We start from the raw sequence: 24,482 nt of genomic DNA on the forward strand, positions 1-24,482 counted from the left end.
ATATTTTAAGCTACATCAAAATTTTATTCTGAAATGAGTGTTTGCATGCAGACTGGCAGTGAAATAGCTAAAAGGATGAATTAAAGCCAATACAGTTTCCTTTGCTGTGAATTTGGATAAATCAGCCCATAATGACCATTTCAAATGCAGGTCAGGTTGCTAAGGATCAGAAACTGTCACCATGTGATTCTTGTTCTGTGAAATGAATTGGTGTTTCAGCCGGACTGACTCCTGCTGCCAGTGGGAGAGAAACCACCCTCACAGCAGGTATCCTTGCTTACACCTTGAGAGCCTCATCAATCAGAATGAATCTTCCCGATAGTTGGAATTGGTTCCTTCAGGGATGAATGGATGCAATGTCGGGAAGAGAGGAATTTGTACTGAATTTGGAGTCTTTCATCACTATGAAAGTCACATGTGCAATTAGAGAAAAGTACAAATGTGCAACAAAGAGATGGCTTAGTCAAAATTTACAGAACAATCTTGTGATAAAGGTGCAAAATGCTGTTATTGCATGATGGATTTCCCTTCTTCCAGACTGAAAGAGCTTCAGGTAGCAAAGCTGAGCTGTCCAATTAGTTCCTTGGGAATAACCATGGCATCCTTTCCTGTGGCCCCACGCTACGCAAAGATGCTTGCTCTAAGTAAACAGCACGGCTGCCTGCCATATGCCATTACCATAGTGTCTGCAATGACCGTTCGAGAGCTCTTTGAAGAGTTTGAGAGGTGAGTGGCTTAATCTGGAGCAAAAATAGGTTCCCTTAGCACCAGATACTATTAAAAGAGGGCCTGGGTATTGCTTTCTGAAATATCAGCCAAAACGTACCACATCTCTAATGGTAACCCCATGAAATGAGTGCAAGGCAAGATACTGTTAAATATGACCAGCATGATGCACGTCTGTCTGTCTGTTTGCCACCAACAGTTTACCTTTATAAAAACTCTCAGGGTCTCTCAGGCACTAGAGACTCAGGGTACATCTACACTAGCCCCCTAGTTTGAACTGGGGAGGATAATGAGGGTGACCGAAATTGCAAATGAAGCACGGGATTTAAATATAATTAGCATGTTTGTGTTTTGTTGTCCAGTCCCACTTGCTGGACCAGGAATCAAGTTCATATCTAGTGAATTCTGAGGGTATGTCTACACTAGCCCCCTACTTTGAACTAGCGAGGCTAATGAGGGCGACCGAAATTGCAAATGAAGCGCGGGATTTAAATATCATTAGCATGTTCCTGAGCAATTGCCATTTTGGAAACTAACTAGCCCAGAATAACTGCCCGCGTCTACACGTGGCAGTGAAACGGGAGTTCTAAGTAAACCCCTAACTTGAATTAGCTGTTACACCTTATTCCGGGCTAGTCAGTTTCCAAAATGGCGACCACCCGGGAACATGGTAATGAAGCACGGGATATTTAAATCCCGTGCTTCATTTGCAATTTTGGTCACCCTCATTATCCTCCCTAGTTCAAACTAGGGGGCTAGTGTAGACGTACCCTGAGTCTCTAGTGCCAGGATTTCTTCAACACTCTGTTCAGACATATACCTCTCTGATAGGATGCAGTACTGGCTCCACCAGTCACAGTGTCCCTGCTCTTATATTATAGCCGTGGTCCCCAACACGGTGCCCGCGGGCGTGGCGCCCGCGGGGGCATTTCTCTGCGCCCGCCAAGTGCTCAGGGCTGGCCTGGTCCCGGGCACATGGCGCATGTGCGGTGCCGGAGCTGCCCCGGGCGCGTGGCGCACAGTGAGCGCCGGCCCCAGGGGCGCCGCGGATTCACCCCTTGCGGCGCATGGGGGGGAGAGAGCGCCGGGCGCGTGGCGCTTGCGGGGGCAGGAAACGCTAGCACCGGCTCGGGCGTGCGGCGCTTGGGGGAGGGAGGGGGGAAAGAGCGCCGGTCCGGGCGCGCGGCGCTTGGGGGAGAGAGGGGGGAAAGAGCGCCGGCCCGGGTGCGTGGCGCTTGGGAGGAGGGAGGGGGTAAAGAGCGCCAGCGCCGGCGCGCGGCGCTTGGGGGAGGGGGTGAGAGAGCGCCGGCCCCGGGTGCGCGGCGCTTGATGGGAGAGCGCCAGCCCCCGGAATGCGGCTATGGGGGGGGCCCGCCCCTGACTATGGGGGGGCCCGCCCCCACCTCCCCTTCCGCCCCCCCCGGCGCCCGGCGGGCGAACGGCCACGCCCCCTGGCGCCCGGCAACCCCAAAAGGTTGGGGACCACTGTATTATAGCCTCTTAATACCCACTAGGGATGGAGTACCAGACGTGAATTCACATTTCATTCCTCCATGTCGTAGGACAGCCACTGGAGTGTGGGGACAGAACTTTCTTCTCCTAGTCACCTAATTTTATCTATTTTGGATTAGCCTCAGAAGATGAACTGACCGATCCCTGGGTTTTCTTTTTATCTTCCAATTTTATACAGGCTTTTGGTACCAATTTGATATCAGTTTGCTGTTTAGTATTACTAGATGGGAATATACAGAGCTACTTTGATGACATGGCTTATTGTGGTTACTAGAAAGCTATAAATTATATTGATTGTGCTTTTGGTTTAGACCAGCTGTAAGCGAAGAAGAGACAGAAAAGCTCAAGGGAAAGAAAGCAAGAGTTATACAGATGCAAAGGATCTGGGCTGGACAAGGAGCTTCTCAAAAGCTAGGAGACCTCATGGTGATGTTAGGTATTTACTGCCAAAAACTTGAACATGCTGCTTATTGTGGGGAGGTGGTTTATTTCGGTCAGTGCAATATAACCAGGATTACTTTCTTTTCATAGAAGTCAGATCATATAGTCTAACTCTTGTCCACCAGAAGAAAATGTTCTCTAATATATTTACCAGTGCATCCTTCCAGCCGATAAGCAAACCTGAATAGATAAAACTGAGATTCGCTACCCCCTCGAGGAAAATGCTCTGCAGCCTAATGAATTTCACCTCTGGGAAGATAATGGGCTTTTTTTAAGGCTCTCTGTTCTTTCTCTGCTGAATAAATATTCTCTTCCAGGAGCCGTTGGGGCTTGTGAGTATGCAGGGTGTACTCCTAAATTCTGTGAAGTGAATGGGTTGCGATACAAAGCTATGTTGGAAATCAGGCGCTTACGAGGGCAGCTGACAACAGCAGGTAAAATTTTAGCAGTAGATATTACTCAGTTTTCTCTGCTCAGCACATACAGCCTTTTAGATTGCCATCAATGTAGCCTGTATTCTGTGTGTCATAAGTGGTATTTTTGATAAGTCATTTTAACTAAAGATTAAGTCTCCATGGCAAATGGCCATGGCTTTAGAGAAAGAGAGCGCTAATATTTACCTATCTTCACATACTGTGTAAATTGACAGGAATCCTCTAGTCATGCCCATTTCTTTCCAACTTGGTGAGAATCTTAACTACTCTTTTCTTCAGTGAATTCAATTTGTCCTGATGCTGGCCTCTTCGTTGATCCAAAAATGAAGCCCCCATCGGAGACCCAGGTGATCTATTTGAGACAGATAGTGTTGGCAGGACTAGGTGATCATATTGCTCGAAGGATCCAAGCAGAGGAACTTCTGGATGAGAAATGGAAAAATGCCTACAAGGTAAAGATTAGTGACATGGGTCAATTTGTTTATCACTGTCGTTCTGTAACACTGACCTAGAAATAGAGCTGTATGCGGAGCTTGGTCTGATGGCCCAAATACAGGACTAAGGCTTTGTTCTCAGGCCTGCATCAGTATCACTATAAGAAGTTAACTCTTCTATGCTAGAGTAACCCCCACTCAGTGTAGGATGATTATTTTCTGTTGTATCTCATAAAGATGTTGAGAAACTGAATGAATGGCTATTAACAGAGTGCAGTGAGGTCCGTAGAAGGAAGGGGATGCAGAAAACAAGGGAATCTCAGTCTCCAGAGAATATAGATGGTAAATTGTAGAAGAATTTAAACTAGGTACTCGCAAAGACCTAATTGCTAATAATCACTGTCTCCTTCCATGCTGTTATTCACTGCAAGCCCTTTGTGCTTTTTTTAAGACTCCTTTGCTGGATGACCCAGTCTTTATCCACCCAAATTCTGCCCTGTTCAAACAATTCCCAGAGTTTGTGGTGTATCAAGAAATTATTGAAACTACTAAAATGTACATGAAAGGTAAGCTTGCTCAGCTTCTGCTCCCTCTTCACATCTGTTCAGCAGTTCACTATGGAATCAGAAGAGTATTTCACTTGCTCACAGCACAAGTCCTTTTGGTGCTGGCCAGGGATGGGGATCCATAGAGAGCAACGTCTCATTTCTCATTGACTTGGCATTTATCCCTAGCACTGAGCTGTGCCCATTTGGAAACAATCTCAGGAGCTGCCAGCCCTTAATGCAGTGGTCTCCAACCCTTTTAAGCCCAAGATCACTTTTTGAATTTAAGTCAATCCAGGATCTACTTCAAACCCCAACAGCCTTGCCCCACCTCCTTCCCTGAGGTCCTGTCCCTGTCACACCCCTTCTCTGAGGTCCCACTCTGCTCATTTTGTGGCAGTGGGGTGCAGGGGTGGGGGAAAGGGGACACTCTAACACAGGAGTGAGCAATAATTTTTGGCCAGGGGCTACTTCAAACATTTTTGAAGTGGCCCTGAGCCGTCCTGGAAGGGATGGGGCCTAAACTGGAAGGGGCGGGGAGAGGATGATTCTGGGCTTCCCCAGACCATGATTGGTCTGGGGGATGGGGGAGCCCTTTTGCTCCCCCTTCCCACTAGGCACCCATACCCCAGGCAGGATGGAAAGAGGCTTCACATGCTCCTCCACCCCCAGTCCAATCATGGCTTGTGGGCGGGGGAGTGCACGAAGCCTCCTCCCGCCGTACTTCCCCTCCATTTCCTTGCCGCCAGGAGCATGTAGCACTTCTGCTCACCTTGCAGGGCGGAAGGAGGCTTCGCCCTGCCCCTGCCCTGCGTGAGCATAAGGCCAATCAGGGCCTAGGGGCAGGGGAGCGCATGAAGTCTCCCGCCCCATGAGCAGCTCACGGTGCTTCAAAGCTCCATGTGCTCCTGGTAGGGCAGGAGGACCCTTCATGTGCTCTTTAGCCCCCAGACCCTTTTGCGCACCCTTGCTCTAACATCTCAGCATCCCCCTCCTCTGTCTCCCCCACCCTGCCCATCAAGCAGGAGGCCCCAGAAAGCAGGTCCGAGGCAGAGGGCAGAAGAAGCAGAGCAGTGGAGGGAGGCGCAGCTGTGGTACCAGCACTAGGTAGCTTTCTGGCCAAACCAGTCAGGATCACCTGTCAGAGGCTCTAGAATCTACCAGAAGATCCTGATCTACTGGTTGATGACCACTGCCTTAGTGGCTTTGGGCCTCCTGAGGCAGCCATAGAAATTACTGATGATTTCCTTCTTGTGCAGCTATATTCCAGACCATCCTCCCAGGCTCCTTGTAGTCTTTCCCTTCCTAAATGCAGAGCTGGATTGGCTTTGGAAATGACATCCTGATATACATTGTGTCCTCTCCTACTGCTTGGGTCATTCTCTTCCCATTCCCAATTGACTGTCAAAAAAAGACTCTCAAAGAAGCCATGTGACCAACAGAGGAGCTTGAAGCCCCAACACTAGCAGCTGCTTTCCAGGGACCAGGCTATGAGAAATGGGCCCTGGCCAACTCCAATTGTGCCCTTAGATCTTGCAAAATGGGGAAAGAGAGTGAGGCTTGGACTCTGAAACAAGGGCTTAGAGTTCCCCTTCGCTTTCCTTGCTGCGTTGACTTTTTGATTCTAGGGCAGTGATGGGCAACCTAGGTTAGTGAGTGGGCCACATGTGTAGCCCTCCTTCATTCCAGTGGGGCACAAAACTGTCATAACTAAGACTAACTGTGCTTGTGTACCTAGAATTGCAGGGTGTGCCTAATGAGCCATTGCAGCACTTTGATTGGGTGCAGAGGGAATGCATGGCTCTCATAGTTAATGTATGCAATCAGCACGCACCTCACTATCCATGTCCTTGCTTTACATGTACGCTAGTAATACTGATAAGAAAAAACAGCATGGGCAGACATCAGTGGTAACTGGCATCCCTGAGCATGAGCAACGGTAAACAAAATGTCTGGAAGGCCACACATAGAATGCCCATGGGCCCCAGGTTACCCACCACTGCTGTAGGTCAGTCAAAACTCTGGAATCTATGGGGAGCCTGAGGCGATCCATTTGAGGAGCTCACTTCCAAGGGGTGTGAGTTTTACTGAACATTACATGTACATAAATAGTACTGAACTAATTGTTCTCAGATCAAACATATTTCATTTTGTATTATGTGTTTCCATTCTGAAGGTGTTTCAGCTGTTGAATCTGAATGGATCCCAATCCTGCTGCCGCCCTACTGTCACTTTGAGAAACCTTTGGCAATTCCTCCTCCATTTTATTGCCCTGAAACAGGCAGAATAAGATGCCACAGACCAAGTGTCTTCTGTAAGTTTCTTGAAGCATTGTATGTTGTAGTGTAACTCTGATGAATATCACATTCACCTGAAAACTGCTTTGCATTGATTCATCATCTATAAGGTCATGGAATAAAAACTTTGTATGTCCAAAAGGACTGAACCCTATAACTTTTAATATCGTGCATACCTTGTCATGGTTTATATAGCTCCATTGGGTTCTCTAGAGTTAGTATAGAGCTGCTGGGCTGCCAACCTCTTGGTCCCACTATTGCTGTGATGTTTGTTGCATCCTATCCTATGCTGGAGGATTTCTGATGTTACTGTTACAAGCTGTGTGTTTCTCTAAATGCCAGCAATGTCTGTATAAGTTTGCAGAACGCAAACTGACAAAGTCCACTTTGAGGATTAAATAGAAGACATAATATAACCTGTATTTTCAGATCGAGTAGGCTGGCAGCTTCCTGCAGTGGAGGTAGATTACCCTGAGGGTATTGATCGTTACAAATACTTTGCCAAATTTTTACTGGAAGGAAAGGTAAGCATATTACAACTTGCATGGTTTCCACATACATTTTAGAGCATCCATTTACTTTATGGCAAGTATCTAATGAAGGCTATTATTTATTTTAGATCATCAAACAGCTGGGCTTTTACAAGCGATGTTTGCTGTCCAGTCCACTCACAATGCTGAAGACATGGTCCAAGTAAGTTGTTAAAACACTGATTAAACAGATGCCATGCCGCCCAACAGTGGTGCCAATCACTTGAGCCTTCTGAAAAGAGAGGAACTTCCTAACTGGAAATATTATGCAAGTATTTACCCTCAGTTGTTAAGGGGTAAGAGAAGAAAAATTATCTCACCAAATCTAAGGTCAATAGCCTTTATCAAGCTGTTGAATTGTAAGGCTCCTGTAAACACTTGGTTATCTGAGTAGTTACACTGGTTTCCCTGGGATTATTTGTATCAGTAAAATTACTTGTGCATAACTTTTTGCAGAATCAGACTTTCCCATTTAATAGCCTTCACAGCTTAGCCAACTAAACCATTTTTGGTCATATAATGAAATAGACAAACTTCTTTGTACCTTCTTTCACCTGGTTTTGCCTGTTGAGGCAATGACATTGTAGAAGTACAATGATCCATGATCACTTCCCCACCTAACAGCAAGGGGGCCTGTAGTCATCATGAACAGAACAGATTATGAACAGGAATCAACCAGACAGTTCACCAACACCAGATTCTACAAGCTTCTCTCTGATCCCACTAAAGACTACAGAAAAACCCTAAAACAACTGCTCATGAAGCTCCCTGATGCTGCTCAGGACCAAATTTACACCAACACCCCTGTTAGTCCCCGACCAGGAATTTTCTATCTGGTACCCAAGATACAGAAACCTGGAAATCCTGGACGACCCATCATCTCAAGCATTGGCACACTTACAACAGGATTATCCAGCTATATTGACTCTCTCCTCAAACCCTATGCTACCAGCATTCCTAGCTATCTTTGAGACACCACCGAGTTCCTGAGGAAACTACAAAACATCAATAATCTTCTTGAAAACAACCGGACATAGAAGCTCTTTACACCAACATTCCATATGAAGAATGATTACAGGCTGTCAAGAACACCATCCCTGATGACAGCACTGCATGCCTGGTTACAGAGCTCTGCGACTTTGTCCTCACTCACAACTTCTTCTGAAGCTCTGTTCATCCCCTTCTCTTTGTGTGGAGATGGGGCACAGAAGTGGGGGGAGGAGGGACACCCTGACATTAGCGCCCCTTCCCCTTCTCCCTTACATACCCTGTACAGCAAGCAGGAGGCTTCCAGGGGGACAGCTCCAAGGCAGAGGGCAGGAGAAGCATGACAATGGGTAGAGGGGCAACTGAAGTGCCAGCACTTTATAGCTTCCTGGCCAAACCGGTCAGGATCACCTGTCAGAGGCTCCAAGATCTACTGGTTGGTGTCCATTGTCATAATGACTTTACCAATCAACCAAACAACGGAAGTGCTAATTGTTCTTATCAGTCTCTTGTAACTTGAACAAACTCTTCATTGTCTTTTTTCTACTTTTCTTTTCCCCTTCTCCCTTATTTATTCTTGAATCTGGGCTCTTAATACTCCGGTCATCTAAAGAAGTGGGTTGTGCCCACAAAAGCACATGATACCATATATATGTTTTGTTAGTCTTTAACATGCCAGTGGCTCCCAAACTTTTTGGCATCACGCCCCCCCCCTTTTTGATTTTTGAAAAATACTCATGGCCCCCCCAAAATAGCAGCAAAACTTGTTGAACCAAGAAAAAAGGAACTGAATAGGGCATCAAAACTTGATGGGGGGGGGGGGGGGCTGGGTTGCCTCATGCCCCCCTGGAATTTCTTCACACACCCCAGTTTGGGAACCCATGTACTAGACTATTTGTTGTTTAAGTTTTTCAAGATTGTGTATATCCTCCAGTGCACTAAATGCCCCATTAACAACTATGTGGGTAACTATTTCTGCACTCAAGAATGAACTCACACAGGAGACTGATAAAAGACAGAAACACCTTAGTACCTGTGGACAAACACTTCACAGAGCAATCGCTCTGTAACTGACCTATCAGACCTCATTCCAAAGGAGACTCCCAGGTTCATCTGTTGAAAGTATGGCAATTTCAGTTCATAACTTTGCAAGACATTTAAAAACTATAAAAACACCAGATGTATGGCTTATTACAAGAATCTGGAACAAGTCCCCTTTTATGTGATGACAATGGGGATGTTAACCGCCTATTTCACCTTATATCCCTTAAGAATATTTGCTAACTGCTTTATGCTAAACTCCCTGTTCAATCTTGTATTTATCTGTGATACTCTGAGTTCCTTTCCTAGACTGAAAGAAGAGCTCTGTAGCTTGAAAAAATTGTCACCCCATCAGAAATTGGTCCAATAAAAGATATTCCCTCTCCAGCTTATTTCTCTAATATCTTAGGACCTGGATGGGCAATAATTTTTGACCTGGGTCTGAAGTGGCCCTGGGCTGCCCCAGAAGGGGCAAGGCCTCAGGTGTAAGGGGCAGGGCCAGGATACTTCCATGCTTCTCCACCCACAGACCCTGATTGGTCTGGGGGTGGAGGAGTACGCGAAGTCTTCCCCCCAGAGAGTACTGCCAGATGTTCTGAACAGCTGGTGGTTCCCTCTAGGTGCCCATGATTCTGGTGGTGGGAAGAGACTTTGCATGATTCCCACTGCTGTCCCCAGGTCAATCAGGGCTCGGGAAGGGGGAGTACATGAAGTCTCTTGCTCCCTACCTCTGCCCTTCAAGGGAGTTCTGTGCTTAGTCAACCACCAGCTGAGCAGCAGCTGGCAGTTGATTTTTAGTGCTTGCCCCTTGCAGGGTAAGAGGAGACTTCACACACTCCCCAAGTCCTGATTGGCCTGGGGGCACAAGGAGCACTTGAAATCTCTTAACACCCTGCCCCCCTCCTGCAAGGAGCGTGCGGTGCTTAGAAGCGCCACATCTCTCGCAGGGCAGGAGGAGACTGTGTGCGCTCACCCCCACTCCCAAGCCAGTCAGGTCTTGTGGGTAGGTAGAGCATGCAAAGTTTCCTCCCGCCCTTCCAGGAGTACATGGTGTTTCTAAGTGCCATGCACTCCTTGCAGGGTGGGAGGAGACCATGTGTGCTTCCTCCCACCCCCAGGCCCTGATTGGCGGGGGGATAGGGGGAGTGGCAGGGCCTCTGTGGGCTGGATCAACTCACTTGGTGGTCTGGATCTGGGCCAAGGAGGCCCTTTTTCCCACCCCGTCCTAGGAGCAACATGGCTACAGCAGTCCTGCATATAACAGTGGTAGATTTTCAAGTTAACTGTCCTTTATTCAGGGGTTAGATGTTTTATGTCTACATCTAATCAATATTGTTATAAAACAAAAGCAGAATGCTAGACTGTAAGCACTAAAGTAGAGATGTATCCATGATACAGTTAGATAAAGGAACTAAGCCCACATATATATTTGATCCCCTTTCATTTTGGAATTCACTCAGGCTTCAACCCCGAACGGAAATCCTGCTGAAGGCTCTTGTTTCAGAAAGTGTGGATAGTCATGATGCTTTGCTGTCCGCGTGGAAAAAAAATCCCAAGTGTAAGTGTTCCATTTGCTGGGTGGTGGTTATTAACCATTACAGCATGGAGTTCTTATCTGATTTCAAGCAGACCTGGTCTTTCAAACTTTAATAAAGGAATAGACAATACTATACCAGATAAAGCAACAATCATTTTCAGCGTCTTCCCATTGGGGTAGTTTGTATTGTGATTTCAGTCTTTCAGCAAGATTATTGAGAGAATTTCTAAAATTGTCATTTTAGAAAAATTAATATTTGAAAGATTTTTTTCTTGTAATTCTCTCCAAAGTACATTTGTCTGGATTGATGGATGAAAAGCAGATTTACAGCAGCTCTGTCACAAGGTGGCTGTGTTGTAAAAAGAATCCTGTACCAATTAAATTTTATTTTGATAGTTGTAAGCATATCAAATAATCTGACCTTTATACCAGATGCTGCAAGGAGTAACACATCGTTTTTTATAGGATTCCCAGTACTAACTTGAGCAATAATTCTTTCATTCTTTTTCATACTTTTAGATCATTAAAACACTTTACAAGTGTTAATTGTCAGACAAATATTTTCCTATTTTTACTGGTGGGAAAGCTGAGGCAGAGGTTAATGGGCCTCTCTAAGGTCTTAGAGAGAGCAGTAGTTTTTGGTTTCCAATCCTGTACCTCTTGTATGTACTGTACTCATGTTCACTTTTAAACCCCACCCTTACGCCCACGTATAAGAATTCTATTGGATCAGGGCCTTACATTGGACTCATTGATTATTAAAAGATAATTTTCTTTAGCACACAAAAAATAGAGATGCCCCAAAACTCCAACTTTCCCAAGGAGAAAAATTCTCTCTCAAATTTATGGCCCTGAACACTTAGGTTTATTTTGGAATGAATATTTGCAAAGGAGTTTCTTCTTTAGTCTTCCATGGGAAGACACAGTGCAAGAGTAAAATTGAAATCTAGGTTTCCATTAACTGTATTTTTATTTCACTGTATGTAAGCAGTCTGCTTCTTATACATATTCTCTGGAAGCACTAGGACACCTTCTTCCACTGTTAGCTGTTTTTGACTTGTGTCGCCTTCTGATGATACATATCTTTGTTTCAGACTTGCTCTCTGCATATTGTCAGTGGCTTCCTGAAGTTATGCATGATGACGTAGCCAAACGTTGGCCACCAGTGACAACATGAATTAAGATTTCTGTTTTACATATATATGTAGAAGACATCGCTTAAAATTTCATTTTTTCTAGAAAGACTCGGAATAAAAAGGAAAGTACATATTTTGGAGAGAAGAGACTGTTTTACATCTGTTTTGTTAGAATGTTTTGCAGTATTTATTATCTTTTGGGTAACTTTATTTGTTGTACTTAATTTGTTTTTAGTTTCTTTTTCGACTATATTAGTCAATCAGACTACAGCAGATAAATAGAGTACATGTCTTGGGCAAATAAGGGGCCTATATGTGGCAGCTTAAAAAAAAGAAAAAATCTCTCTAGTGTTCTTGCCATCCAGAATGGACAATTTGTATGCACACCTGAATACAAGACAGTTCACCACAGAACCAGGATAGCCATAAACTGCACACCTTCAAGCCACTTCTTTCTTTTTTGAAATTCCCTTCCTGTCCCATTGTTCAACAGTGGGGGTTTTTTTTTTTGTTTTTTGTTTTTTTTTCTGCAATGAGCCTCTGCACCCCGCCCGCATTTAGCCCCAGTGGAGAAGAAGTTCCGAGACGACTGTCTACTGCTAACCAACACACCGTGTCTTGCCAAAAATCCAGTTGCTGGTCATATTTCATTTGGTCGACAAATGTTGTAGGATTATTTGCATTGTCAATTTATATAGTGCAAAACTCCTTTTGAATAATAGTACGGCAAGGGAGGGAAGAATATGCAAGAGGTGCCTTATTTCTGTAAAATAATCTAATATTTAATATAGAAAGTAAACTTGATTAAAACATCATAAAAGGGCATTTTGATTTCCTTGCATAGACAAGTCAGCATCCCACACTAAACCAGAGTTATATTTAAGTGTGGGAAAAGCTGATGTTTGTTTGGGCTCTGACTGTTTAGTATGCATTTCTAGAAATGTGGCTAGCTATTGTATATAAAATAGATGCTTTTATCCTTAAAGACTGTGGACCTTCAGTTATTGAAATATGACTATATATAGCTATTAGAAATTGTTTATACATTATAAAAAATGTTTATATTTTGGAAGGGGATTATATGAATTAAACTGTTGTCTTTAATATTTGCTGGCTAATTTTTCAAATTCTTTGTAACAGGGTTTGCACGCCATTATTACACACACTGGCAAAGCAGGATACAAATTTGGCTAATTCCAAAGAGTCCCTTCTTTATTATTGCCAATGACAAATTAAATGGTCCCTCAGAATTTAAATTTTTGAAGTTTTGCAAAATCATTGGTTCTAAACATTTTATTTATCAATTTAAATTCTCAATTGTGAGAAATCATGGTTGCCAGTGATTGACAGCAAATGTTTAAATTTAAAAAGCTAAAATGTTGTAAGTTAACACAAATTTTCAATGTCATATCAAAATATACAAATAAGATAGGTCAACTTCAGCTAAAAGCCCAGCTGTTCATTCCTAGCATATACCATCCAATGCATGCAACATCTAATCAATTACTTTTTTGGACAGGCAAAGTGATTTAGACTCTTAGGCACGTCTAGATTACAAGCCTTTTTCGAAAAAATCTTTCAAAAAAAGCCTCTTTCGAAAGAGAGCATCTAGACTACAAACAGATTTTTCAAAAAAGCGAGCCGCTTTTTCAAAAGTCTAGACGCTCTTTTTCGAAAAAGCAGTTTGCATTCAATAGCACCTTTTTTGAAAGAATACTTTCTAAAAAGGTATTATTCTTCGTAAAATGAGGTTTACCGCGATCGAAAAAACTGCGCGTTCTTTGAGTTACTTTTGAAAGAATGTGGCTGCAGTCTAGATGCAGTGAAGTTTTTTCAAAAAATCACTACTTTTTTTTGAAAAATCCCTATAATCTAGACACACCCTAAGCCTCACGAAAATGAATGTGGTTTCCTAGCCTGCTCCATGAAAAAGGGTATTCTGCCCCTGAAATTGCAATTGATGACATACTGATAAATAGTATCAAAGGAGGTAGCTGTGTTAGTCTGAATCTACAAAAGCTGGTATAAATGCAGTTAAAAAACAGTGCTAGCTTAGCAGCACTTGAATAATGCCACAATCACAATGTGCATTTCTAAGTCTAGTTCTGCCTAAGACATTTGACTTCACACTAATATTGGTGTCTTCTGTGCTGTCATGCACACTTTTCCCTAATGCCTGTGTTCAGGAGTGGCCTGAGGCCGGCACCCCTGCCTGCACAGTCTTGACATCATCACTGCCTAGTTTGCCTGTGATATATTGCCATTGGGCACTTGAAGCAATTCTATAATTTTCACATGCTATCTCATCTGTAAAAACTTAGAAGTCCTGACCATTGCTGCATGATTAGCACCCAGTCCCTGGAAGCTTCACTGGATTGGTCATCTCCTGGTTATGGCACAATATATCCCCAAACCATAGGATGTGTACAGTTCAAAATGGAAGTGTAGATGGTGGGAGGTCAATGAAAACCATGTAATGGCATGCTATGGCCACAGGTCAGAATTGCTGCTGCTCTAAAGCCACTTAAAGTTTCAGAACAAGGCCAAAGGGAAGCATGAGCAAAGAAAGCAGTCAGTGACCAAAATGTGTTCATGTCTGTGTGATGTAGGCTCACCTGCAGATCCCTGGGCAATTAACATTTGCACAATATGCTATGCAAGAAGGTGACTAAGGTTGACTGAGATGGGAGACACCAAAAACAAAAGCCATCATCTCTGGTCACACTTGGCTTGTAGGATTTAACTGACATGACTTCATGGTGAGACTGAAACTAAAAAGACGTGTCCTAAGGGAACCCCTAATTGGTTTTCTACACTGGTTGTTATACTGAGTCCAGTCAGTGGGGGCCAGAGTGGCACCGCTCCCTCGCGGGGAATAGGAGTCAGACCTTGTTGCAATCGCGTTGCATCAGCTCTCCTACCCCGAGCGGCTTACTTACGGCCAAACCCGACAGAGTGAGTCGGATTTTACTTGTTTTTTGGTGGTCCTAAAAGTGGACATAACGGGGATTGAACCCGTGGCCTCATACATGGAAAGCATGCGCTCTACCACTGAGCTTACCGCCCCCCATTTAGGAGAGTTTCCGCACACAGCAAATTCAGCGATGCAAGAGGCGCCTGTTCTCCAAAGCACTAAGTCTTGTTAGGAAGGTGGTGCTGCTGCTGCTCTGCTGGTTTTCATTCAACGCCTTCCCCAGGCAGCAGCTCTGCCCTGCTTTCTGTGCAGCAGGGCGCTAGCTCCCTCCGCTCTTAGCCAGACTGCACCTAGCAGCTTTCTCGCCCAAGGCTCTGTGCTTCCTGATCCCTATGCACATGCACAGCTTAGCGGCGCCCCCGCATTGCGCAGGGTCTAGCAAGTACGCTCAGCACCCCACCAGCCCGTAGCTTTCCCTACACAGCCTCGTGGCTCCCGCCTCACCTTTCCTGAGCCGCCCTTCGCAGATCAGCGCTGCAAAGAGGCCAGCGCCGGTGCCACCTGAGCGCCAGCAGCGCTGCCCAGGCTGTCCGAACCTTCCCTCCAGCACTGGCTGGCCCCGGGGCGCGTTGGGCTTTGCAGCTGGTGTTTATGGGGGGGCTTCCGGACTGTGCGCCCCAAGAGTGGGAGCGGCTGCTCGGTGCATGCAATAGAAGGAAGTGATCGAGAGTCTAAGAAGTGAAACAGGCGCAAGCCCGCTGATGGTTCCACAGTGTGTTCAGGAAAAGCGCCAAAGATACAGCCCATATCACTGCTAGCGCAGGTATAGCACCACTTGTGGAAAAGCTTTTTCACAGGTAGCTCCTCGTTAGTATAGTGGTAAGTATCCCCGCCTGTCACGCGGGAGACCGGGGTTCGATTCCCCGACGGGGAGATAACATAATTTTTTTTCTTAATTTAATCTTTCCAAGGGGGGCATTTTGCTTTGATACTGGGGAGTTAAAATCAAACTCTTCCTGAAACGTGTTGGCATTGCAACATGCCAGGCACTCTCAGCACAGAAACATCTTGGGCCAATAACATGTTTAATTGTTGCTCTGAAATTATGTTGTTTTAATGAAATATAGCTAAAAATTATATCCTCTTAGTCGGATCAAGCCAGAAATGGATTCCTTGTGTCATTTATTGCAAGCCACATTGCTGCAGTGACAGAGATGCAACTCCATTAAAACCATAATTCTGCTTTGATGTAGAGATAACTGAACTATCTATATAAGTCCTGGATGACACATTAGAGAAATAGAAACTATATAAGGCCTGCAACAGCTTTAAAATTAATGGAGTAATAAACTGGAGGGGATGTGACAGGGTGGAGTCACACCTCCTAGGCTGTTGTAATAATCTTTGTACAAAATGTGCTTTGTGAGGTACCATTTAGAAACTTAATAACTAGGGATGTAAGATAAGCATTATTATAGCTCCGCTGGACCCACTGATGGTAGACTTCCCACTCCAAACTGATTTGCAATTGGACGGTACCAACCCTGAGTCGCCAGCTTCCCCAAGGCAATTTCAACATGCTTCTCTACTGAGTGAGCAGCTCTCATTGGGATGTCCTTGCGACTCAGTTCAAGGAACAGCTCATTACACAGTTCCAGAAAGGTTGCTTTATACATCCAACATGTGTGTAGACATTGGTCTTCATGCCACACCTGCATAACAATGCAATCCCACCACTCAGTACTGATTTCCCTTGCTCAAAAACAGTGATCAATAGAAACAAGTGATCTGTGGCAGTCCAATACACTACCAATTCATCAGTGTCTCTCCTAGCATTGTTGCCTTCATTCAAATTGTTGTCAGCTTTCAAAACCAGAAGTAGTTCTACTCATGGCGTAATGTCCTAAGCACACTGACCACAGCATAGGAGAGAATTGTGGAATCCATGATTCTCACAGCAGATACTGGCATGTGCAGCAAGCGCAGTCGTTCAATTGGTGTGAAAGTAGGCCAAAAGCTTTAGTAGGGCTGCAAAGCAATGAGATGGCTGATAGGACATTTTCTCACATTCCCAAAATGCATAGTGCTACATTGTGCGTTCCCATAGTGCAGTGGTTCTCAAGGTGCGATCCACAGCTGCTTTCCAGGTGGTCCACGGCGAGAGCTCCCCCTTCCCCCTGCCTCCTATGCGTGGGGAGCCCGCACTCATGGGTGGTGAGTTATATGGGCTCATGGTGCCCATGCTCCAGCAATATTCAGAGCCTGCTCCACCAATATTTGGAGCTGGCTCTCTCCCCTGGTCCTGCCTGGAGCAGGCCCCAGCCCCCACCTGCTGGCCCCCCCGTGCATCCTCCCACCCCGGCCCCAGAGTGTCCCCCCCATCCCGTACCATCCCTGCTGTGCGCAACTTTCAGTCCGGCTCACCCTTGCCCGCACACGCTGCTGGCTGCTGTTGCCATGTGCAGCGTTTACAGGTAAGCAGGGAAATGCCTGGGCTTGATGTGACGTCAAGGCCCGGGACTTTAAAACTGCTTGGTGCGGCATTGCACCACGTGGCCTAGCTCCGGATTCAGAGTCCGGGGACTTCTGGGGCCTGAGCGCAGACTCCAGCCCTGCAAAGTGGAAGGCAGAAGGTAAAGTAAGGTAAGGGGAAAGGTAAGGAGAGGGGGAGGAAAGGGCTTGTGCGGAGGAGGAGGGGGAAAATAGGGGAAGGAGTAGGAGAGGAAGGGGCTTGTGTGGAGGGGGAGGGAGAAAATAGGGGAAGGGTGGGAGAGGAAGGGGCTTGTGTGGAGGGGGAGGGGGAAGGGAAAGAAAGGGGAAGGCACCAAGGGACAGTGTGGAGGAGAGACAAATGTCAGGGGGCCAAGTGCAGACAATGAGGGAAAGGGCAGGAAGGAAGGTGTCAGTGGGAGGGGGGACAGGGTGATGCTGGGAGAGGAGAGGCAAAGGGCATTGGGGGCTAGAGGGACAAGGTGGAGGTGCTGGGAGAAGGCTTGAAAGAAGGGGTGGGCATGAGAAAGGTGGGGATGGAGCAAGTCATGTGTGAGGGCAGAGAGGGCCATGAGGAGAATGGGGGCAGAGAGTGGTGAAGGGGGTGGGCATCAGGGAAAAAGAGGGCAAAGGGGGCAGGAGTAGTAAGGAAATGTGGGGCACCAGGAGGATGCAAGGGTAAGGAAAGGTGCAGGTGCCAGGTGACTCTGGGGGTGAAACAGAAGGGCAGACACCTGCAGGGGAGAGACCAGCACCAGAGGAGAGAGGCAGGGCAGGTGTGTAGAGAGAGGTGTTGGAAGAGGGGATGAGGAGAGGTAGCTCACATGATCAGAGTGGGGCTACTGGAGGAGCAGGCATGGGGCAGAGAAGGCTGGTGGAAGGGGGCAGGTCGCAGGAGGGCTGAGGGCAGTGAGAAGGGCAGGAGTCAGGACAGCAGAGGAGAGTGAGGAGTTGGGGGGCAGCAGGCACCAGGGGAGCTGATGGAGCAAGGGGAGGAGACATGGCAGCAGAGAGAAAAGGTAAAGGTTTATAAAATATTTATTAATAACTTGGGTGCCACAGTGGCACATCCAAACAAGCCACATGAACTCTGTACTGGTGCACAACACAAAATTCATTTTGCTCATGGGAGGAAACTCTTAGGCTATGTCTACACTGGCGGCTTCTTGCGCAAGAACACATCCACACTGCCATGTGCGCGCTGTGCTTTTGCGCAAGAGCATCCATGGCAGTGTGGACGCTCTCTTGTGCAAGAAAGCTCCGATGGCCATTTTAGCATAGGGGACTCTTGTGCAAGAAATTCCTGCCGAGCATCAATACTGCCCTCTTGCGCAAGAGAGCTTACACCTGTTAGAAAAGAGCATAGCTCTTGCGCAAGACACCCTCTCTTACCACGCCGTACTGTAAATTTCCTTGTGCAAGAGCTGGCGGGCAGTGTGGATGCTCTGTGGGTTCTTGCAGAAGAACGGCTGTACTTGCGCAAGAAGCCACGAGTGTAGACATAGCGTTAGAGGGAACACTTGCCCCAGCCTCTCTACCCCTGAGTTAATGTCACACACATTGGGCAAATGCAATTGCAGGATAGTTGCATGAAGGGGGTTTAGTGGGGGCCAAACTAATCCCTGTTGGTAGGAGGATGGTGGGAAAAGCCTTTCGAGAGGGGTGACATGACACCTTTTACTTCTGGTCATGTGTCCATCTTGCCGCGAGTGTGTTACCTCCAGAGGCCTGGTTAATGGGAGTCAGGGGACGTGGTTAATGGGGATCAGAGGGCGGGGTTAACAGGGGTCAGAGGGTGTGGCTAATGGGGCACAACCAAAAATTATACAAACCTGCCGCCCCTGCCCGCACTGCTGCTGCAACTTCGTGGTCGGCACGCAGCTGGGAAGCTGCAGCACCAGCTCTAGCTGGCAGGCAGGGAAGTGAAGAAAGCAAACTCCCCCTTCCCTCTCCTATGCAAGCCATGGAGCTACACATGGAAGAGTGCTGCCGCCATGGGAAGAGCAGCACATCCCTCGGTTAGTCCCACGGTGCAGGCAGCAGATTAGCTGCGTAGAGCTCAGCCTGGTGCGGTGGGCTCTCATGGTGCGCAAGTGGCTGGCACCTCCCCTTTCCTGGCAGCAGGTTAGGCTGCACAGGGCTCAGCTGGGCTCTCATGGTGTGCAAGCAGCCAGTGCCCCACTCCCCAATGGCAAGTTTGGCTGCTCAGGGTCTGGCGATGGTGGGGGGAGGTGACGCTGCAGCTGAGGTCCCTGCACTTGCAGGAGGCAGGTGGGGACTCGGGGCCCTTTGGGGCTTTGCACCCACAGGGACTCAATCTGGGAAGAGGACACCATAGACTGGAGCCCTGCGGGTCTCCACCCCCTGCAGGGCTGGACACTCCAAGGTCACTTACCTGCCCACCCCCACCTTGCTGCTCCACGCCCTGCCCTCCAGCCTCCCTGCCCCTATTTTCCTGAATACTCCCAAACCACTTTGACCCCAGCCCTATTCCCAGGGGCGCCCTGCCCTCCATCTTCCCAAAACCCCCTCAGCCACTCTGATCTCCCCAGTTTTAGCCTCAGGGACTCCCTCCCTCATATCCTGCCCCTGGCCAGACACCCTATGCCCAGTCAGCTTCTGCACCCTCCCTTCTGGCCAGACCCTGCACCCTCTCTCCTGGCCAGATACCCTGTTCCCAGCCTGCACCTTACCCCTACCCTGACCTTGTACCCTTACCCCCTTCTGCACCCCATCTCCCTGCCAGATCCAGCACCCCATCCCTATCCCATTCGCTAGCAGCCCTGTCCTGCACACTGAACTCCTCATTTTTGCCCCCACCCCAGAGCCTAAGGGGGGGTCCATAAAATTCACAAACTCCGGAACCCCAGAAAAGTAAATCTGGTCTATGGGAAGCCCTGAACCTCAGTCCTCCCTGTCCGTTCCCTTCCCCTGGTGTGCCAGAGGAGTGAGGTGCCTCCATTGGGGGCCATAAAAAGCCACCCCTGCTATAAATAAAGAAAACATTGAAACCTTTCATGTTGGACATAAATTAATATTTTACTTTATTTAAAATTAAGTTTGATAAACTAACATGAGAAAGGTAAAGTGCTTAATCTGGTTAATAATTTAAATTAAACCAGTCTCCCTAGCTGCAGCACTAGCAAATGGCTCAGGCATAATTATGTAATTAATGGTGTGTTTCTATTAGCAACTGGTGGTCCACAGAAAGGTTTATATTGAGCCAGATGGTCCATGGACCAAAAAGTTTGAGAACCGCTGCAATAGTGCTTAGTGACTGAAGGTAACACCAGGCACTCTGGGACACTTATCCACTTGCGTTGCTTTTTCTGTTAACAGGGTGCTAGCAATATGGCCATGAAATGTCAACAATGGGGAGCAGAAAAAATGGTTTAACAAGTGTTCACTTTTAACAACTTTTGCATGTCAACAGTACTTTCCTTGACAAACCTTCCCAGTGTAGATATAGCCTAAGAAAAACTGTATGGTGAGAAGCTCCGTTTCCTCTTGTTCACAGCTTCTTGATTTCTTAATCATGTTTGCTTTAACAGAGTTGCAGTCCTCACTGAAGTTTATGCATATGCTATGCAGTGCTTAAAGTGTTAAACTGGAAGCATTTTTTCAGTTACTTAAACACACACATAAAAAACCCACTGTTGTTAAGCTCCGACAAGTTGAACATCACCAAACTCTTTAAAAGGCAATAAGCTTTCTCCTGCCCTTCAAAAACTTCTGAACACTCCCATATTTCAGCTACTGTACACTGAGATATGTTCTATTCCTGGGGTTCCCAAACTTTTTGACACGGGGACCAGCAAATCCATTCACAAACTTTTGGAGGACCTGTAATGTTCATTTGCATATTTGCATATTCATTAATCAAATGATGAATATTCAAATAAGTTGTTTCTGGTCCTCCCAAAACCCCCAGTGCCAGCTTTAGCAAAGCTTCTGATATGGTCACCCACAATATTCTTGCCAGCAAGTTAAGAAATATGGATTGGATAAATGGGCTGTAAGACAGAAAGCTGGTTAGACCAGGGTTTCCCAAACGTTTTACTTTAATTGGAACCCTTTTTTTTCAGTACAGCTTTTTGCAGCCCAAAAATATAAACACATAAAAAACAAACTGAGAAAATACCAGACATATAACATGTCTGGTATTTTCTCATTAGGTAAGTTGTATTATTACTAGATGTGTCAGTTTGTAGTTTCGAACTGCCTGGCTGGTAAATGTGCTCAGGTTGCATGAGTGTGTCTACCAGCCAGCCAGTTCGCAACTACTCGAGGGTGTGTGTTTGGGGGCAACAATAGAATCCCCGGGCCGGACTAACTCATCCTTTGTGGGGAGGAGGGAGGGAATGGGGGCAGGCCCCAAGATCTTGGGGATAACTTCTTGGTACAAGTGCTGAAGGATCCGACCAGGGGCCGTGCACAGCTTGACCTTCTCCTCACAAACAGGGAGGAACTAATAGGGACGTAGAGGTGGGTGACAACCTGGGAAGCAGTGATCATGAGATGGTAGATTTCAGGATCCTGACCAAAGGAAGGAAAGAGAGTAGTAAAATACACACCTTGGACTTCAAAAAAGCAGATTTTGACTCCCTCAGAGATCTGATGGAAAGAATCCCCTGGGATGTTAACATGAAGGGGAAAGGAGTCCAGGACAGCTGGCAGTATTTTAAAGAAGCCTTATTGAAGGCACAGAAAGAAACCATCCCGATGTGTAGCAAGAGAGGCAAACCTGGTAGGAGACCGGATTGGCTTACAGGGGAAATCCTTGGTGTACTTAAGCACAAAAAGGAAGCTTACAGAAAGTGGAAACTTGGACAAATGACTAGGGAGGAGTTTAAATGTATAGCTCGAGAATGCCGGGGGGTTATGAGGAAGGCGAAAGCGCAAATGGAGTTGCGACTAGCTAAGGATGTAAAGGATAACAAGAAAGGTTTCTACAGGCATGTCAACAAGAAGAAGGTGACCAGAGAGGGTGTGCAGTCCCTAATGGATGAAGGAGGTAACCTAGTGACAGAGGATGTGGGGAAAGCTGAAGTACTCAATGCTTTCTTTGCCTCTGTATTCACGGACAAGGTCGGCTCCTGGACTTCTGTGCTAAGCGACGCAAGATGGGAAGAAGATGGACAGCCCTTGGTGGGTAAAGAACAGGTTAGGAAATATTTAGAAAAACTAAACTTACACAAATCCATGGGTCCAGACTTAATGCACCCAAGGGTACTGAAGGAGTTGGCAAATGTCATTGAGGAGCCTTTGGCCATTATCTTTGAAAAGTCGTGGAGATCGGGCGAAATCCCGGATGATTGGAAAAAGGCAAATGTAGTGCCCATCTTCAAAAAAGGGAAGAAGGACGATCCAGGGAACTATAGGCCGGTCAGTCTTACCTCGGTTCCTGGAAAAATCATGGAAGGGATCCTAAAGGAATCCATTTTGAGACACTTGAATGAGAGAAAAGTGATCAGGAATAGTCAGCATGGATTCACAAAGGGCAAGTCGTGCTTGACCAATCTGATTAGCTTCTATGATGAGGTAACTGGCTCAGTGGACATGGGGAAGTCAGTGGATGTTATATACCTTGACTTTAGCAAGGCTTTTGATACGGTCTCCCACAATATTGTTGCCAGCAAGTTAAGGGAATGCGGATTGGATAAATGGACGGTAAGATGGATAGAAAGATGGCTAGAAGGCCGGGCCCAGCGGGTAGTGATCAATGGCTCGATGTCAGGATGGCGGTCGGTTTCTAGTGGAGTGCCCCAAGGTTCGGTTCTAGGACCAGTTTTGTTCAATATCTTTATTAATGACCTGGATGAGGGGATAGATTGCACCCTCAGCAAGTTTGCAGATGACACTAAGCTAGGGGGAGAGGTAGATACGCTTAAGGGCAGAGATAGGGTCCAGAGTGACTTAGACAAATTGGAGGATTGGGCCACTAGAAATCTCATGAGATTCAACAAAGACAAGTGTAGAGTCCTGCACTTGGGACGGAAGAATCCTAAGCATAGTTACAGGCTGGGGACCAACCAGTTAAGTAGTAGTTCTGCAGAAAAGGACCTGGGGGTTACAGTGGATGAGAAGCTAGATATGAGTCAACAGTGTGCCCTTGTAGCCAAGAAGGCTAATGGCATATTAGGATGCATTAAGAGGAGCATTGCCAGCAGATCCAGAGATGTCATCATTCCCCTTTATTCGGCTTTGGTGAGGCCACATCTGGAGTACTGTGTCCAGTTCTGGGCCCCCCACTACAAAAAGGATGCGGACGCATTGGAGAGGGTCCCGCGGAGGGCAACCAAAATGATTAGGGGTCTGGAGCATATGACCTACGAGGAGAGGCTGAGGGACTTGGGTCTGTTTAGTCTGCAGAAGTGAAGAGTGAGGGGGGACTTGATAGCAGCCTTCAACTTCCTGAAGGGAGATTCCAAAGAGGATGGAGAGAGGCTGTTCTCAGTAGTGACAGATGGCAGAACAATGAGCAATGGTCTCAAGTTGTGGTGGGAGAGGTCCAGATTGGATATTAGGAAAAACTATTTTACTAGGAGGGTAGTGAAGCACTGCAATGGGTTACCTAGGGAAGTAGTGGAGTCTCCATCCCTAGAGGTGTTTAAGTCTCGGCTTGACGAAGCCCTGGCCGGGTTGATTTAGATGGGATTGGTCCTGCCTAGAGCGGAGGGCTGGACTTGACGACCTTCTGAGGTCTCTTCCAGTTCTATGATTCTATGATAAGAGGATGGTTGGATGAAATAACATGGTTGGATGAAATAACATGATCTTGGTAACTAATTGACCATTCATTATAGGGAACTTTCTGGGTGTCTGGCTGGTGAGTCTTACCCACATGCTCAGGGTTTAGCTGATCGCCATATTTGGGGTCAGGAAGGAATTTTCCTCCAGGGTAGATTGGCAGAGGCCCTGGAGGTTTTTCGCCTTCCTCTGTAGCATTGGGCACAGATCACAGCTGAAGGACTCTCTGCATGTTGGGGCCTTCAAAGTATTTGAAGGCTTCAGTATCTGAGACATAGGTGAGAGGATTATTCTAAGAGGGGTGGGCGAGATTCTGTGGCCTGCACTGTGCAGGGGGTCAGACTAGATGATCATATTGGTCCCTTCTGACTTTAAAGTCTATGAGTCTATGAGTCTATGAGAATCTACATATGGCCGGGTCAGTCCCACTCCCTGCAGGCTGATTCATTCCTCCCCCTGCTCCCCTCGCTGTGCCTCCGGCCAGCCCCACTTCCAACCCCCTCCCGGGCTGCCAGTTCTCCCCCGCTTCTCCTCCCAATCTCCTTTGTCCAGCCCTCCTTCCCGCGCCCGCTTCTCCCACCCCCTCCACATCTTCCCCGGCCAGCTCCCTGCCCCCAACCTCACATCCCCTGGCAGCCCTGCTTCCACCGGCCCCCCAATCTCCCCAGCCTGCCCTGATTCCCCCATCCAGTGCTGCTTCCGGTGGCC

The 24,482-nt window shown here is 46.9% G+C and overlaps 1 protein-coding gene and 2 non-coding genes across 5 annotated transcripts in view; 2 read left to right on the forward strand and 1 right to left on the reverse strand.

Moving 5' to 3' along the window:
- The window catches only part of DHX37 (DEAH-box helicase 37), a 44,294-nt gene extending 31,568 nt beyond the window's left edge, over positions 1–12,726 (forward strand). For all 3 annotated transcript variants that reach the window (XM_075898476.1, XM_075898475.1, XM_075898474.1), the window contains exons 18-27: positions 538–726; positions 2,550–2,674; positions 2,997–3,113; positions 3,393–3,565; positions 3,999–4,113; positions 6,269–6,406; positions 6,819–6,913; positions 7,009–7,082; positions 10,408–10,505; positions 11,579–12,726. In XM_075898476.1, the coding sequence (XP_075754591.1) occupies positions 538–726; positions 2,550–2,674; positions 2,997–3,113; positions 3,393–3,565; positions 3,999–4,113; positions 6,269–6,406; positions 6,819–6,913; positions 7,009–7,082; positions 10,408–10,505; positions 11,579–11,661 (1,207 nt within the window). In that variant the 3' untranslated portion in view covers positions 11,662–12,726. The remainder of the gene's footprint in view (positions 1–537; positions 727–2,549; positions 2,675–2,996; positions 3,114–3,392; positions 3,566–3,998; positions 4,114–6,268; positions 6,407–6,818; positions 6,914–7,008; positions 7,083–10,407; positions 10,506–11,578) is intronic.
- A 1,888-nt stretch (positions 12,727–14,614) lies between these two features.
- TRNAG-UCC (transfer RNA glycine (anticodon UCC)) lies at positions 14,615–14,686 on the reverse strand. Its single transcript has one exon. It is a non-coding gene; the product is annotated as a tRNA-Gly (tRNA).
- Positions 14,687–15,396: 710 nt separating this feature from the next.
- TRNAD-GUC (transfer RNA aspartic acid (anticodon GUC)) lies at positions 15,397–15,468 on the forward strand. Its single transcript has one exon. It is a non-coding gene; the product is annotated as a tRNA-Asp (tRNA).
- The last annotated feature ends 9,014 nt before the right edge of the window (positions 15,469–24,482 follow it).

This window comes from Pelodiscus sinensis, chromosome 15 (assembly GCF_049634645.1).
Source record: "Pelodiscus sinensis isolate JC-2024 chromosome 15, ASM4963464v1, whole genome shotgun sequence".
In the NCBI taxonomy this organism is placed as follows: domain Eukaryota; kingdom Metazoa; phylum Chordata; order Testudines; family Trionychidae; genus Pelodiscus; species Pelodiscus sinensis.